The sequence below is a fragment of the Taudactylus pleione genome, unplaced genomic scaffold (assembly GCF_031769625.1).
Source record: "Taudactylus pleione unplaced genomic scaffold, aTauple2 ptg000419l, whole genome shotgun sequence".
NCBI classification, from domain to species: domain Eukaryota; kingdom Metazoa; phylum Chordata; class Amphibia; order Anura; family Myobatrachidae; genus Taudactylus; species Taudactylus pleione.
In genome coordinates, this window is record NW_028284821.1 from 412887 (window position 1) to 429299 (window position 16413).

At 42.4% G+C, this 16413-nt stretch overlaps 1 protein-coding gene across 1 annotated transcript in view; it reads right to left on the reverse strand.

The window, feature by feature from the left end:
• The window catches only part of SLC2A9 (solute carrier family 2 member 9), a 400199-nt gene that overhangs the window by 218291 nt on the left and 165495 nt on the right, over nucleotides 1–16413 (reverse strand). The window contains exon 9 of the mRNA XM_088447118.1: nucleotides 14667–14777. Within this exon, the coding sequence (XP_088303244.1) occupies nucleotides 14667–14777 (111 nt within the window). The remainder of the gene's footprint in view (nucleotides 1–14666; nucleotides 14778–16413) is intronic.

Sequence of the window (16413 nt, forward strand, 5' to 3'; positions counted from 1 at the left end):
AGGCCCCCATTCCTGGGTCCAATTTTCCCTAGTGCAGTGGTTCCCAAACTTTTTCGAATCACAGTGTATCAGCATTTTTTCCACGGCACCCCAGGGCCAGAAGTTTCTTAATGAGAAATTCAGCTAAACTTAATGTTATGTGGTGGTTGACATGGCTGCGCTTCTTTTTGCCCTTATATTTTTTGATCGGCAGCCATTAGCACTGGTCTTGCCTATCACACTGACTAAATATAATTTTATTTGGTACTGGACCACCAACCGAAGGCACCCTTGCAAGTGCCCTGAGGCACCCAGTTTGGGAACCATTGCTTTAGTGCCAATAGCACTAGGGCAATTGGAGTAGAATTCGTAAAATTCTACTCCAAGCCCTAATTATCACATATTTTTAGTAATCAGTTTGCATTTCCCATAATTATAATGGGAAAAGCGATTTGTCTTGTAGTTACTAAAAATAAATTGTGAAAAAAATACCGGAGGAAGCCCTGTAATAATAACGCCACCTGGAGGTGGCATTATGCAGAGTCTCCCCCAGTTACCGGACTCCTGCTCAACTCTAACATGCAGAGCAGAGCCCGGAGCCGGCCCCAGTGATCAGCTGTGTGATCTACACAGACCACATGCTGATACACTGCTAAACAAAAAAACAAAAAAAAATTGTGGAAAAAAAAAAATAACTTACCTGTGTCCATGGACCGGAGATCGGGGCTCTGGTGATGTCCTCCGTCCGGTCAGCTGGTCTCCCATCCTGCACTGGGACCCGGTCAGCTGACCGGGTCCCAGTGCAGGATGGGAGATTAGCTGACCAGAGCCACGGAGGACATCACCAGAGCCCCGATCACCAGAGGTAAGTGTAATTAAGGGAGGGGAGGTCGCGATTGTGAAGGGCAGGGCTTAGCGATGGGGGCGAGGCTTAGCGGCGGCCGGTCGGCACATACGCGGGCACTTGTCACGGTATTTTTTGCAAAAATACCGTGATAAGTGTGCAGAGGGGATTCGCAGGGACAGAGCTTTATCGCAAGCTCTGTCCCTGCAAGGGATTTTTAGTAAATCCCTGTGAAATTGGCTGAATTCGCAATGCGAATTCAGTCGGTAATATCACACTACAATCTGCATTCCCAATGTGGATTGTAGTAAATAGAGCCCATAATCCAATGGGAAAGTTATATCATTCCATGTGGGTGTCCCGGGAACTTGACAAAGGAAAAAAACCTTAATAGACCACGCAACGTGTCTCTTTTGGGACCCCGCCAGCGTCACTAATGAGTATAGCACAGTCAGTAGCAGATATTTCTACCAAGTCTGGTGTGTGTGCATCTGAGCGCTCAATCACAGAACCAGGAGCTCCATGGTCTTACCTTCATGAACTTGCATTTAACCTGAATCAGATAAGACTATAACATTTATTTGAAAAAAAATATATATACATTTGTTTTTATGATCGTAAATTCTTGTCAGTCTAATGTCATTTATTGAGCACTACGTGGGTGCAGATTTGTGTTTATATTTATATTAAATAAATCTCTTATGTTAGCCTGCATCCTCCCAGTGATTCCTTCTTGTGCGGATATATTGTGGCGTGGTTACGTAGGGCAATTGCGCCCCCCCCAGTTTGAAGCTTTGCACTTTAGAAAATTGTTTACACTACATAAAGTATTATTACATATTCACTCATCTATAACACATTGTCATTTGTCACCTTATGAATGTTGCCCTTTGCAAATTGTTTACACTACATAGATTATTATCATCTTAGGGTCTGATTCATAGATGGATGGAAATGCAGAGCCGCACACAAGTAGCTGGGCAATTCCATCCATCTTAATGCAAATGCAGAAATAGATGTCAGATAGCTCCTTGCTGCATTTGAGAGCACCATCGAAAGCTTTGTGATCGATGGTCGCGATGGCTGCTTCCTTTAGTTAGGCTGCGAAGGCTGTAGCTTCACCGAAGCCTGACCAGCCCTGGCCACTTCAGAGGCCAGGAATCTGCATCCATCGACGCAGGTCCTGGCCTCGTCCCTCCCGGAAAACAGGGGCGACACGGTGCCTAGCTGTGACTTTGGTGGGGGTGGTCTGCGAGTGTAATCACAGGACCTGTTCTGCACATGCACAGAATGGGTCCTGCGCAGACGGACCTGGAAACATCGGAGGTTTACGTTCATCATCGGATGAATGCACATCTCGGCATCAGGCTCTTGGTTTGTTTGTGTACACATTTATTTATATTGTCTTTCAAGCACTATTGATACTTTCTATCAATTTCATTGCTTACACATACTGTATAGCAGAATGTCACTGCTATACTTTTATTGATTGAGCCGATACCCACACTAATTGGAGAGTGCATTTTTGAAGTTACTACCCACTTGGACTACTTCAGTAGACATACACATGAAAGTGTACATATTCTTTTTGGGCTATTCTAAAATCATAAACCTAACCCTCCTCCCTCCACCTGACATGCCCTACTTACCTCCGTTCGGGATGTAGAGATTTCGGCGTCGGGCTAAAGATTGGCGTCTGGGATTTCTACACCTACTGTATCTTTAATACCAAGTCAGGCTTTCGACATCCTGGCCGCCAGTAAATTAGCTACATCCCATATATATATATATATATATATATATATATATATATAAAAACAGTAGCGTGGCACTCAGTGGACTTTACCTAGAGTTATAAGTAAACTCTAAGGGGTAAATTTACTAAAGTGGGAAGTTTTAGAAGAGATGTTGCCCATAGCAACCAATCAGATACTACTTACCATTTAACTAGCACCTTCTAGAAGATGCTAGCTAGACTCTGGTTGCTATAGGCAACATCTCTTCTAAAACTCACTTCTAAAAACTCTCACTTTAGTAAATATATCCCTAAGTCTGTAGCTCCTGCAACGTTTTGAGGTTTATTCCTAGTCTTCAGGCAGTCAATACAATATATACATATTATTGTCAATAAAACTGCTGCAGTCATACGACTTCCAAGTCAGTGCATGCTAGTGATCGATTATAGATCCATTATAAAATATTTAACTTCACCCTAGCTACTGTATGTCTATCCCCTCATTTGCAACAGTGACAGATTTAGCAGCACTTCATTCATTTAAAAATAAATACTACTGACGCTGTAGCTCTAGGGAGAGCCGTGACTGCAAGTCATGATCGTGTTTTTATGTGTCAGGGTGGAACATCTGCTCATGGTTCCATGTACCATCCACATGAAAAATAGACATTAGACTGACATTAAAAGCTATGTAACACCAGGAATAAGCTGCTTGTGGGACCTACAGTAGGCCTGGCTTTACAGATTACATGGTTTGGCATTAACGTTTATTCTCTTTTTATCTGAGAAGTTGCTATAGTTTCCAATTTATGAACACAACAAGGTTGTACATTGTACTAAAAGGCTGCAATACGATTGATAAAGGATGACAGACATGCACTGAACTGTGTAATATGCTTTCAGGATATTGCCTTAGTTACACATATGATGCACATGTTATCTTGTACCTAATCTGACAAGTTACTGATATTTGGAAAACACTTGATTCAACAATGATTAGTAATGTAAGGACAGAGCCGTACAGAGAGCACCTCCCACTCCCAGAGCCATACAGTGAGCACACCCACTCCTAAGTGAATGTCGGGGCTGCTCAGCCGGCAGCTATTTATAATATTAATAAGCAATAGATGGGTTCCCTTCTAAATATAGTAACTAACTAGTTGCTGAAAGAACAGAGGGGCCCATTTATCATTAATCGCATTTACAATGCGATCTGGGTGCGATATCAGTGGCCAGGATCATATTGCAGAATGTGATTACGTCATTGGGATGTATTATAGAGCAGGGACAGAGGCTCCGAAAAGAACCCGTCCCTGCAATGTGCTGCGAGAGCTGCCGGGGCTGCTGCGCATGCGTGGTCCTGCTGACCGCACATGCACAGCGCCCATTTCCGGGGAGGGTTCTAGGGGAACCCTCTGTCTGCTGAATCCGCAATGTGTAGCCCATAGGCCATAATAGGCTGCCATTTTCAGATGGCGGTAGCTGCGGGGGCCAATCTCCGGGAATGCTTTGCATTCCAGAAATTGGTAAATATGGCAGCATCGCATCCCCTATAGAAACCTATGGGGGATGCGGCGGCCGTCGGGAATGGAGGGATCGCAGCTGGTATCGGAGATATGTGATGCGATCGCTCTGTGGTAAACTTAATATTTGCTTTTAACCCCTGAAAACGGTGACAAACAGTGACGGAAAGTAATGGCACCCTCAGGGTCACTTTATAACCACAAAAGTGAAAGTTAAACACAATAAAGAGACACGTTTTAAATAAACTGAATACAATGTTCACACTCTCCACCACCTCTGTTAACCCCTTCACTGCGGAGCACGAGAGGGTCTCTTCCCCCAAATTTACTCTAATGCTGCGGAGGATGAGTCCCACTTGTCCACCACAGTGACAGAGGTAGAAGAACAAAAATAACATTCTGGCAGAGGCCACAGATGAACTGGAAGTGTGTGCCGACCTCACTTTTGTAAAAGAAAATGGTGTGGGGGGGTGGACTTTATGACGCTCTATCTTCCCCATCGTACAATGTAGAAAGATGGGGGCACCTTCATTGGAAAGAAACACTGTGCACATTTGAAGTTAATGTCTGATGATCAGTATTGAGGAGCACACCTCAAGGTGCTGGAAAAAGATGCCTCTACTTTTTTATAGCCAAATGTCTTGCACATTAGTAAATGCAATAAAAATGTATATTTTTTAAACAAATCTTAAAAGACATTCAAACCAATGTATTAAATTCAATTTGATTTTACTAGGCCAGTATCTATGGAAACATACTCTGATTTTTAATGTCTTGTCTCACCATATATATTTTTTTTTTTATCTGCACATCGTGCCAGTCTCTATAACCTCTTACTACAGCTTCCTGCTGACAATAAGGGGTACATTTACTAAGATGGGGGTTCTATTAAGAAGGGATGTTGCCCATAGCAACCAATCAGATTCCAGGTATTATCTTCTAGAAGGTGCTAGAAAAATGAGAAGTAGAATCTGATTGGTTGCTATGGGCAACATAACTTTTTAAATAGAACTCCCATCTTAGAAAATTTACCCCTAAGCTTGAAGTAGCATGGGGATAAGACATAAGAGCGTTTCATATAGATTACAGGAAAAATATTGGCTCTTACGTAACCAAGCGTATAACTGTAAAAAGTTTTCTGCTTTGTTACTCTGCTGCAAAAGTAATGCAAGCTCTGCAGTGGGAATATCTGAAGAACACGTCTCTTTGTTATTCCACTAGAGAACTGTTTGGGAACGTAAAAAAAACGTGCTGACATCAGATGATGATTTTGCAGGTGACATATATTGCTTCGTATAAACCTAATCACCATACCGCCCTTCGGGGTATATTTATTAAAGTGCTGGTTTCTAGAACTGGAGATGTTGCCCATAGCAACCAATCAGATTCTAGCTATTATCTTCTAGACGATGCTAGAAAAATGTTAAGTGAAACTTGATGGGTTGCTATGGGCAACATCACCACTTCTAAAAACCTGCACTTTAGTAAATATAACCCTTCTACTGCTAACCGCGTATCATTTGCAGTGGATAGTATGACTACTACAAGAAAGGCAATTGCCCCTAATAACCATGACCCGCAGCATCAAGTACTCATGAATCCCGTTATGTTTTAGGAGTTAATAACATTCCAAGTTGCAAAAAAGAAAACTTAGCTAATCTTTATTAAAAAAAAAAACCACAATAACTTTATGAGAAAAATAGATATAAATATCTCCCCAGAGACGTAACAAAAGTTCACAGACTGCAGAATGTTCTACTCAATAGTACGCAAGAGTAAATAAAGAATGACTTTCATGAACTTTTGTTAGTAGGAAGCTTCTGAGAAACGGTGATGCATAAAGTCAGCCCAGGTAAAAGACCACAGTGATTTGTTTTCTGGAGTCTCTTTGTCTTTATTATATGTTACCTCACATAGGGTTACAGGCAGCACAGACGGTGTATTGGTCAGCATTACTTCCTCACAGCACTGAGGTCTTGGGTTCGATTCCCATTATGGCCCTAACTGTGTGGAGTTTGTATATTCTCCCTGTGCTTGTGTGGGTTTCCTCCGGGTGCTCCGTTTTCCTCCCAAAAATATACCGGTAGGTTAATTGGGTCCCAACAAAACTAACCCTAGTATGTAAGTGTGTGAGCATGTGGTAGGGAATATAGATTGTAAACTCCACTAGGTCAGGGATTGATGTGAATGGACAAATATTCTCTGTAAAGTGCTGCAGAATATGTATGCGCTATATAAATAACTAGTAATAAATATGGGGCCTATTTATCAAGCAGTGGAGCAGTTGCCCATAGCAACCAATAGGCTCCTACCTATTATTTTATAGACTGTACTTGATAAATGCTACTTCAAAGCTGATAGGTTGCTATGGGCAACTTCTCCACTGGTCCACTTCTCCACGTTTTTCACTGCTTGATAAATAGACCCCATAGAGGAATGGGGAGAAATTAGCCATACAGTATGTGCTCCCGCATTCTGGGCCTGATTTAGATGTGGATGCTAATTCTGCCACGACTGCGACATATTATGCAGTGCGACTGCGCCTTTATGCTAATGCTGCAGCCAATGGAATTTGTAAAGAGATGCCCACAGGCTGCATCACTAAAAAGTCGCCTCATCGGTCGCACCATCAAAAATTGCATCAGCCCTATGGAGGCGCAGAATGTCCATCTGAACATGGCCACTGGAATCAGAGCAAGTGCGGAGGAAGTCAGTCACTGACTGAGGCACGCCTGCGTCTGGCTAGCCACTCCTCTGTTACCACCCTGAAATACCCAATGAAATCCCACCTCTCTGCGTCCAAATTCGCTCTGCGTCCATCAGGACGCATGCACTGTGCAACTCAGACGCCTACACAGACTGAAAACTTCGGCCGGTTGCGTCCGACATTCACACTGCATCCATCTCTGAATTGGTCTGGAAAAAAAGATGTGTATGCTCGTCCAATGGCTCTTGCAGTGTGTCCTCCCCTATTTGCACGATTGGTTCCAGACAAATAATACATCTGGAAATAGGGTTATCTATGCTTATGTAATACTTACCGACTTTGTTTTCATCCTTTCCGGGAGCAGTCTGGAGAGCTGCTGCTGCAGGTCGGTTCAGGGGGGGGACCAGGCTGGTGATTAGGCCCCGTCCACTATGAAGTGGGCAGGATGCGGGAGATCTTCCTACACTTCTGAGGGTGAGGGGGCTACCCGAAAAATTAGAAGCTTCCCTCTACTTCCGGGAGTGTAGGCAAGTATGTCCAACTCTGCATAGCCCACAGTCCCATCAACACACCCTCACTGGGAATTGTCTATGTGAAAATACCCCATTGCTGCCGAGTTATACCCCTTCAGTCGTATTCCTCTGCATGGCCTGAACTTGTCTGCGCACAGATCTGGAGCATGTGCAATAACATACAAGATATGCTCTACAAATGGGTATATGTGCAACTCTGTATCAGGCCTAAAGTGTTTAGGGGGGCTCTGTATACAGGGTCGCATATCTGCAAACATTTCTCACAGGAAAGTGAGGTGAACCTCATCAGGTGGGTCCCTAACCTTCCTAATTCTGACCTGGATACATTTATATAATGTGTCAGTACTAGGGATGGTAGGGACCCACCTGATGAGGTTCACCTTGACCTGGTAGGTGGGCATACAGTACATCTTTGGCCAAACATGTTACTCAGAACCTTATTTATACTCCATGTTATATGTAGAGATGTGCACCAGACCATTTTTGCTGGTTTTGGTTGTAATTCATCGGCCGGTTTTGGTTTTGCCAAACTGCCGTGACTGGTTTTGTTAAATAATTTTTACCTTTTTTTTGTTCCTAGAGTATTATTAACCTCAATAACATTAATTTCCAGAAAATTTTGACCACCTCACAGATCACAATATTGTTATCTATAATCAATTTTGTGACAGTGTGAGAGCTGTCATACTTCGTTCCCCTTGCAAAAGATTGTTTCACAGTAAGTTGTTTTTTTTTTTTAAATAGTAGCCTTCTCGGTCCCCTTGCGGGATGAAGATCCATCCCCAGCAGCAGCCTAGCGCTGAAGGATTCTTCTGAGGAATCCTGGATAGGGAAGGAGTCACCTAGCCTTAACAAATTGGATGCAGGACTACCTCCGATCAGAACTGTGGATATTGAGGATGAAGGTGCTGGTGGTAGTGATTGCAGGTGCTGGGATCTAGTTGAACTTGAGAGAAGGGAGCTAGCTGGTGCTGGACTGCTTGTTGTTATTTTTTAGCACCAGTTTCTGATGTTGTCAAAAACTTTTCATGAGTTCACTGCAAATGACGTAACAGGGAGGAGGTTCCTAGATGATTAACGTCCCTACCTCTACTTATTTTGGTTTTACAAACGCTAAAGATGGCTTGACAATTGTTGTCAGGATTTGGATAAAAATAAATCCACACATAAGAGGTGCATTTGTTGGACCTATGCCCAGGTATGACAATGGCCTTCCTCTTTTCATGGCCAAGAGCTGCTTCCACTGGTGCCTGACTTACACAAACAACATTATCATTAGCACTGGCATCAGCTACAAAAACACCCCCTCATCCTCTTGCACTTCCTTGGTGGCATCCTCAATTTCTATGTCATCAGCTATATCTCTGCTGCTCATCCCCACATTTGCAGAGGGAGCAGAATTGGTGGAAGGCGGCTTCTCTGCAAGTACAACAGTATCAGAAAGATCAGGATCACACATTGCACTCGTGGACACACCTAGGGGCAAAATTACAAAGTGAGAGTTTTTTTTAGGAGCGGAGATGTTGCCCATAGCAACCAATCAGATTCTAGCTATTATCTTCTAGAAGGTGCTAGTTAAATGTTAAGTAGAATTTGACTGGTTGCTAAGGGCAATAGCTCCAATTCTAAAAACTCTCACTTTAGTAAATATACCCCTTAGACTTTCTTCAGGGATTTGCAACATTTCTGTTTCTGAACACACAGAGTATGTTCTACTGCCTTAGTGGTTTTCATTTTTTTTACACCTCTTCTACACTCTGAGTGATAAGGTCTTGCATCATCATGAGAGGAAGATGCCTCACTGATACTTGCAGAACCACAACTCATAAATAAAGGCCAAGGCCTCAATCTTTCCTTGCCACTGCATGTGGTGAATAGCATGTTGGCAATTTTATGTTTTTCTGCACCACACTTTCCCTTTTTAGATCTGTTTTTTTCTTTACAACTGTATATTTTATTTTATTTTAGATGCCCTGACTTGCCCTTGAGCATGCCATTTAGAAGATTAGATTATGCCCTTGAGCAGTGGCTTTAGTAGATTATGTTGATGGACTAGTGTTGACATCATGACTGGTGGCAGCAGCTGCAGCAACAGTATTTGGTTGCTCTTCTCTAAACTGAACATTATCCATTATTAAATTTGCAGATCACTTCAAGTTATATATGCACGTGAGCAAAGAGCACCAAACAGTACAAACAATACAAATATCTCCTTACTGGTCTTCCCAAAAACAGGCTATCGCCATTACAATCCATTATGAATGCAGCTGCGAGGCTTATCTTCCTTGCCAAATGTTCATCGTCTGCTGCCCCGCTCTGTCAGTCCCTCCATTGGTTGCCGGTTTTCTACCGTATTCAATACAAAATACTGTTACTTACACATAAGGCCATTAACCGAATTACACCAACATACATCTCTTCACTCATCTCAAAATATCTCCCAACCCGACCTCTCCGCTCAGCACAAGATCTGCGTCTCTCATCCCCGCGCATTACTTGCTCCCATTTACGGTTACAGGACTTTCTTCGGGCTGCACCCACTCTATGGAATGCCTTACCACACACAATAAGACTTACCTCTACTCTTCAATCCTTCAAGCGTTCCCTGAAAACTCACCTCTTCAGACAAGCTTATCAGATTCCAGAACCGACCACATAACCTTCATAGCTTCCATGTCTTATCACATCCCCTCTCACAGTCCACACATAACCTCACATATTGTCTTTCTTTCACATACTCCTGACATTTTGCCGACATTCCTGTGTGACTGGATCATGCAGCCCACCAAGAAACTCTGCATTCTGGCCGGACCAAAATGCAATATATAGCACCTATCCTTGTGTATCAATGCCTATTTCCCTATAGATTGTAAGCTTGCAAGCAGGGCCCTCTTACCTCTATGTCTGTCTGTTATTACCCTGTTTTGTTCTATCAATGTTTCCAATTGTAAAGCGCAACGGAATATGCTGCGCTATATAAGAAACTGTTAATAAATAAATAATAAATAAATAAATATTTGATTTATTTTTTTTGATGGGGCAGCTCTATTCCTGCATGGACTTGAGCCACAGGGCTTATATATGCATGTGAACAAAGTGCACCAAACAGTACAAACAATACAATTATTTAATTACATTTTTGATGTCACAAATGTAGCTCTATTCAAACTGCATGGAGTGGAGTCACAGGGCTTTAAAGATGGACACAGCACAGAACAGCCACTTGTGACTTGTGAGTCTAGACACGGCCTATATAGCAGAGTATAGCACAGCATACAGAGACATGCACCCCCTATACACATTGACTAAGCAGAACAGCTAATTGTAACTTGTGAGTCTGGACACAGCCTATAGAGCAGAGTACAGCACAGCAAACAGAAGTGTGCTACACTAAGCAGCACAGCCACTTTAAAGTCTGGACACAACACAGCCTATACAGTAGAGTTAAGCGCAGCAGACATCAGCGTGCCAGACAAAGAAATGGTGCCGAGTTCCGTCCGCGACACCTTATATAAAATCCAAAACCCGCAAGAATCCGACGCCGCAAGGATGACGTTTTGCCTCAAAGTGGAATCCGAGTCAGATGGGAAGAACTAAATTGCCGCTCGGATTGACTGATGTTCGGGCGGGTACAGATTACAAGTAATCTGAACCACTCATCTCTAGTTATATTACTTATATGTAGAGTTTATTATAATTATTTTGATTATCAGTGTTCCCAGTGCTTAGAGTGTGCACCTGCATTTTCTCCTGTATAACTCCTCTAATTAGAGACAAAGCAATGTATATAGCTGCATTAGCACGGTTCAAAAAATAGTCATTGTGAGTGTGATGCAGCTGGAGGTTTCTGTACACTTGGCATAATAGAGCATTATAGCTCTGGACATCACAAAGAAACTCTCTCCTTCTGTAAACTGAGCTCGTATTGAGCTCAAACCTTATATTTTTAGCTTCCACATTTAACAAAGATAACCTGCATAAGTAGCCACTACAGTATATTATTTACTACTACCAACCATAATATATTCCCCATTTAATTATCCCCACCCCTATATCATGCCATTTGCCTTTCCCACAAATACACTTTTACTTGCCCTGCAGGCTAAGAGTCACTCACATGCACTCCCTGCACTTATCTGATCACTGTGTTGGCCTGGTCCTACTCTACCTGCTGCAAGCTCTGTATTTCCTGACCATGAAGGAAGCCTCAGATCTCCTATCCCCTTTCAGCAGGTTTTATGATTTGTTATCCATCAGACAGAAAGGAGATCAAGGGGTCTATTCATCATCTTAGGGGCCTTTTGATCATCGATTTTGGGCCAGTTAAACATGTAGACATGCTAGTTTTTGCATGTTTTAAGTAAAGGGCCCATTCATTATTAGGGACCCAATGGGGCAGTCTAGTATACAGCAAACTCTGAAAACTGAAAGTCTGAAGATGGCAGACTCGATGATGAATAGGCCCCTAAGTCCCAAGATGCACACCACTGATACAGTACAGCGTGCTCCCTGCTTGCTCTGGACAGGGGAGATGTATGTTGGTGTGGGTCAGGTCAAAACAAAGGTGAGGAAGGAGCAGGAAAGGAGTTAGGGACGAAGCAGGGGGGAATCACAGGGCAAAACTTATATCATTGTTGGTGTTGTCAGACAAAAGAAGGCATGCTAATACCTCCTTAGCCACGTCAGATAAGCTCTAGCTACTGAGATCAAGGCCCTTGGATCTTCAGTTAACCCACCTTTCTTAATTAAAAAAAAAAGAAAACACAAAAAGAAAATAAGATTTAAAAAAAAATACTTTAGGTGAGACCTATGGCCAATCAGCTACTGGACATCTACATGTAATTGTAGCACCAGGAAACTTGTGTACAGTACTACATAACTGTAGTTGTTAACAGCCCCTTAATCCCTTCACTGCTAAGGATGAATAGGACTCATTCTCTTGATACATAGTTAAACTACCCCACATGCCCAAGGCACTGCAAAAAGCTCAAATGGATCAAAAGTACTGGATCTGGAGAAGGGCGGGGCTTGATGTCTCATTATTCATGGGTTACATTATGATGTAATTAAACCCTGCCCCCGCAGAACCACAACACATAAATCATATATAAAGTGTTATGGATCGGGGAGGAGTACATTAAAATACTCTGTTGTCCCGAATCTGGCACTCACAGACTCATGGGTACCCTTTTTGAAAGAGCATCATCTTTCCTATTATCCAGTTTTACTACATCCTGGCATCAAACTACACAATAGTGCCCTCATATGATGCGGTAAGTTGTCCACTACAGATTGTCATGCCTTGTTGGGCTACCAAATTCTTCCTACACATTTTATGCATTTCATTCAAACTAGTAAAATAATATTTATTATATATATATATATATATATATATATATATATAATGTACTTGATATATATATATATATATCATCATCATCATTTTCAAGTACAAATTATATGCTTTTTGCTGTTTTGGAAAGTTGGATTAATGCCGAAGCAAGAACCACAAAGTATTTAATTCTGGCATTTAAAAAAAGAAATGAAAAAAATACACATTTACCTTTCATACACATTTCTGACCATGTGGGGTATTGTTTGCCACATTATTAAGGAGCAAACATTTTAAAAATTATGCTGTCTTCTGAAAAAAATAAGGTATAATTTTTGTGGGTGTGGACAAATAATTCATGATATTGGTGGTGAGATGTTTTCACCGCAAAAAATGGCAAATAGCAAAAGAGAGAAATGTCTCAGCAACAAAGAGTAAATACTGTATAGTGTTTAGTGTAATATAAAATTTTTTACATAAGCAGTATATCGGTATTGTATCCCTTTTTCCATCACCGCAAAAACCTGGGTTATTGCCGTTTCAACCCAGGTCACGGCTCAGTGGAAAAGGCTCCTAGGAAAAAATCCCGGGTCTCGAGCAGGGTTTTACATTGGTAAGATCCGGGTAAGGCTCAGTGTAAATGGGTAACCCAGATTATACGTTCTGGGACCCATTTACAGCATGGTGATTGGGTGAAATCGTAAGGTGTCTGGAACAGCTATCAAGGGGGAGAGATTACAGCCTTCCCGTATGTTCCGGACTGTTCAGGTTTTTACCCCATGCCTGCTACATACAGGGAGGCTGTAATCTCATCCTGCCCCGTCTCCCCGGTGACAGCTGTTACATGAGATACCCTCCCCCACCCCTTTTTCCTAGGTCGCTGGTCTACTCCAGTCAGGCGTTCAGTGGAGAGCTGGAGTTCCGGCGCTTGGTGATGATGTCATCTCCAAGCACTGGCACTGCACTCGTATGCAGTGTGAACTGCACCAATCCAGGAATATACAGGGTCAGCACCACAGCGGGAACAGGCAGTGGTGTCCCTCCCCCAGTTTAAGCCACAATGGGGGGGGGTCCCGGAGGTGCGGACTGCCTCCGGGAACCACTCTATTTGCAGTGCCAGCTCCCTCACTGTGTCAGGAGCTGAGTGCTGCATGTACTTCTACAGTGCAGCACCTGGCTCCTGTCACTAAGGAGGAGTCGGCACATTGGTGTCACCCCTCGGTGGGTAACACCCGGGTGCGGCCCGCACCATCTGCACCAGCAAGTGACGCCAGTGGGAACGGTGTAAGTCCCAGGTCTAACCCGACTTGGAACCGTGTTCCAAATCCTGGGTCAGACCCAGGATTTGAGTGGAAAAGCGGCATAAGACTTTTATGGTAAAATGAACAAACATAGTAAAATGGCTTCAGTGGCATACATAACCAGGGTCAGACTGGCCCACAGGTGTACAGGGAAAATCCGGGGTGGACCCCACTGCCTGATGGTCCCATTCCATCCTCTAGGAGTCCGTAACTTAGTGGAGCAAGATCATGGTTTGTTTCTATGAAAACTACACCAAGAAAACCCTCCTGCCACTCACGGTGTGTGGTCCTGACGCAACCTTGTCCTCTCTTTTATAAAGTGGCCTTGTTCTTTACATGTCCTCTCTAATGGTTATCCAAGTTCCTCTGTGGTGGCTGACATCTTAAGCTTGGATCCCTACCACTGCATTCCCTGGTGGGCCCTTCATGCCCCAGGTCGACACTGCACATAACTATATCTAAATGTGTATAAGAATCTCTTACCCAGAAACCTATTAACTAGAAGGTTCTGGAATCCATTTAGAAAAAATAAAAACAGCTAAAGTGCTGTATATGTTACCTTATACAGAACAGCATATTGCTCCCTGAGGGTGCTTTGAAACATCTGGCTTACTATTAATATCTTTATACTCTATACCATGGGGTACATTATTCTAGGAAGTGACACAGAAAATACTATGAGTTTATAATAACATTTTAAAATTCTACTTACAGATACAACAGAAGCCAATATTTCAATGCCGCCCGTGGACAGGGTAATGTAGGGAATTGCATGAGGCTGTATTCCGGCTTCTTTAAATATACTGTTTGTGTAAAACCAAATCTAAAAGGCATCAGAGTAGATAGGTCAAAATAAACCACTTAGTTCAAGAGATAAATGTAACAGATTATCACAATTCTTAGCATGCAAGTATATTGGCACATACACACATCTCTGTGTGATTATATGTCATTATATATATATATGTCATTATAATATAAAGACTCATTGGTAGTTATTTATGACAGTGATGTGCATTAATGTCTTGTATACATTGATGAATTTTCCTGTCAATCTATAAAGCAGGGTTTCCCAAACTCGGTCCTCAAGGCAGCCTAACAGTCCAGGTTTAAAGGATATCCATGCTTGTGCACAGATAGTATAATCAACTGATTTAGATATTAATGCAGTCACCTTTGCTTAAGCATGGATATCCTTAAAACCTGGACTGTTAGGGTGTCTTTAGGACCGAGTTTGGCAACCATTGCTATAATGCATATATATTAGTTCTATGCAGTCCATAGGTGAGCTACTTAGGAGAGGAAAAATACATTGTATTATCTGCTGCACAGTGTCCAATGAGAGACAGGGCATAACCTCCCTTGTTTTTTCTTGAACAGGAGAACCAGAGAGGCTCCGAAGCTTCACTGTTTCTCATTCACAGTTACAATTCATACCATTAATTACCTCCAAACAAATACGAATTACTGAGTCATAATGGCGCTCCCTAGGGCAGTGGTGAACGGATGCTGTGAAAGTGTTTTTATAGGTGAGCGAAGGAGATCGGGGTCAGCCTAGTGTGCACACCACTACTGTGACATGGAAACAGCCCCCTGCCCCATTCTCCCCACTAGAAATCTTAGGAGAGATGGTGGGAATGAATTACACAGGGAGGGTGAATTAATTTGGAGGCTAGACTGAATTTCAGGGGTAGAGTGAGACTTCACAACAGGAGAATAGAGGAGAAAATAAATGATGGGACCAGAGAAGAATAATTCACAGAAGACATAAATAACTGGGGGAGGGCTACGGTTACAGATCAGGAGGTGGCGGGGGATAGAGAGAGGAGGGAGGGAGACAGACATAAAGGGAGCGAAAAAGAAATAAAAAATTGGAATTGAAAACCGGCTCAGCTCCAGGACTTTGAAATCCTCTATGTCACACAGTATTGCTTTTGGCAGAGTCTGATAAGTATGAGAACTTTAAAAGCAGAAATTCAGATTTATTTTACTTTATACTTTATACATGGCTTAATATAAAACGTGTGTGGAAAACCCAAGTTTGTCTGGAAAAAATAAATAAAACAAAACACCATGCAACACCTTGATGGGAGCAATGCCTATCAGGACGTGTTCATCAAACTCCATTTGTAATGTCATTTCTTTTACATTCAAATACTCTTTTCCCAAACATCATTTACAGAGCTTAGAGAATGAGACAGTGTATGGTGAGAAGTAAATAGAATATACAGAACAAGATGACTTTTAATGTAAAGAATAGATGGTCAGTATGGAAACACATTTCCATGGATACAAATTTGTTGGAACAGTCGATGGAAATCAGGGACTGTTGGAAACAACGCAGCATAAATTGGCGTAGTGGTCAGCATTACAACCTCACAACCCTGAGGTCATGAGCTCAGTTCCTGACCATGGAACTACAGTATCAGTCTGGAATATGTACGTTCTACTGCTACCCA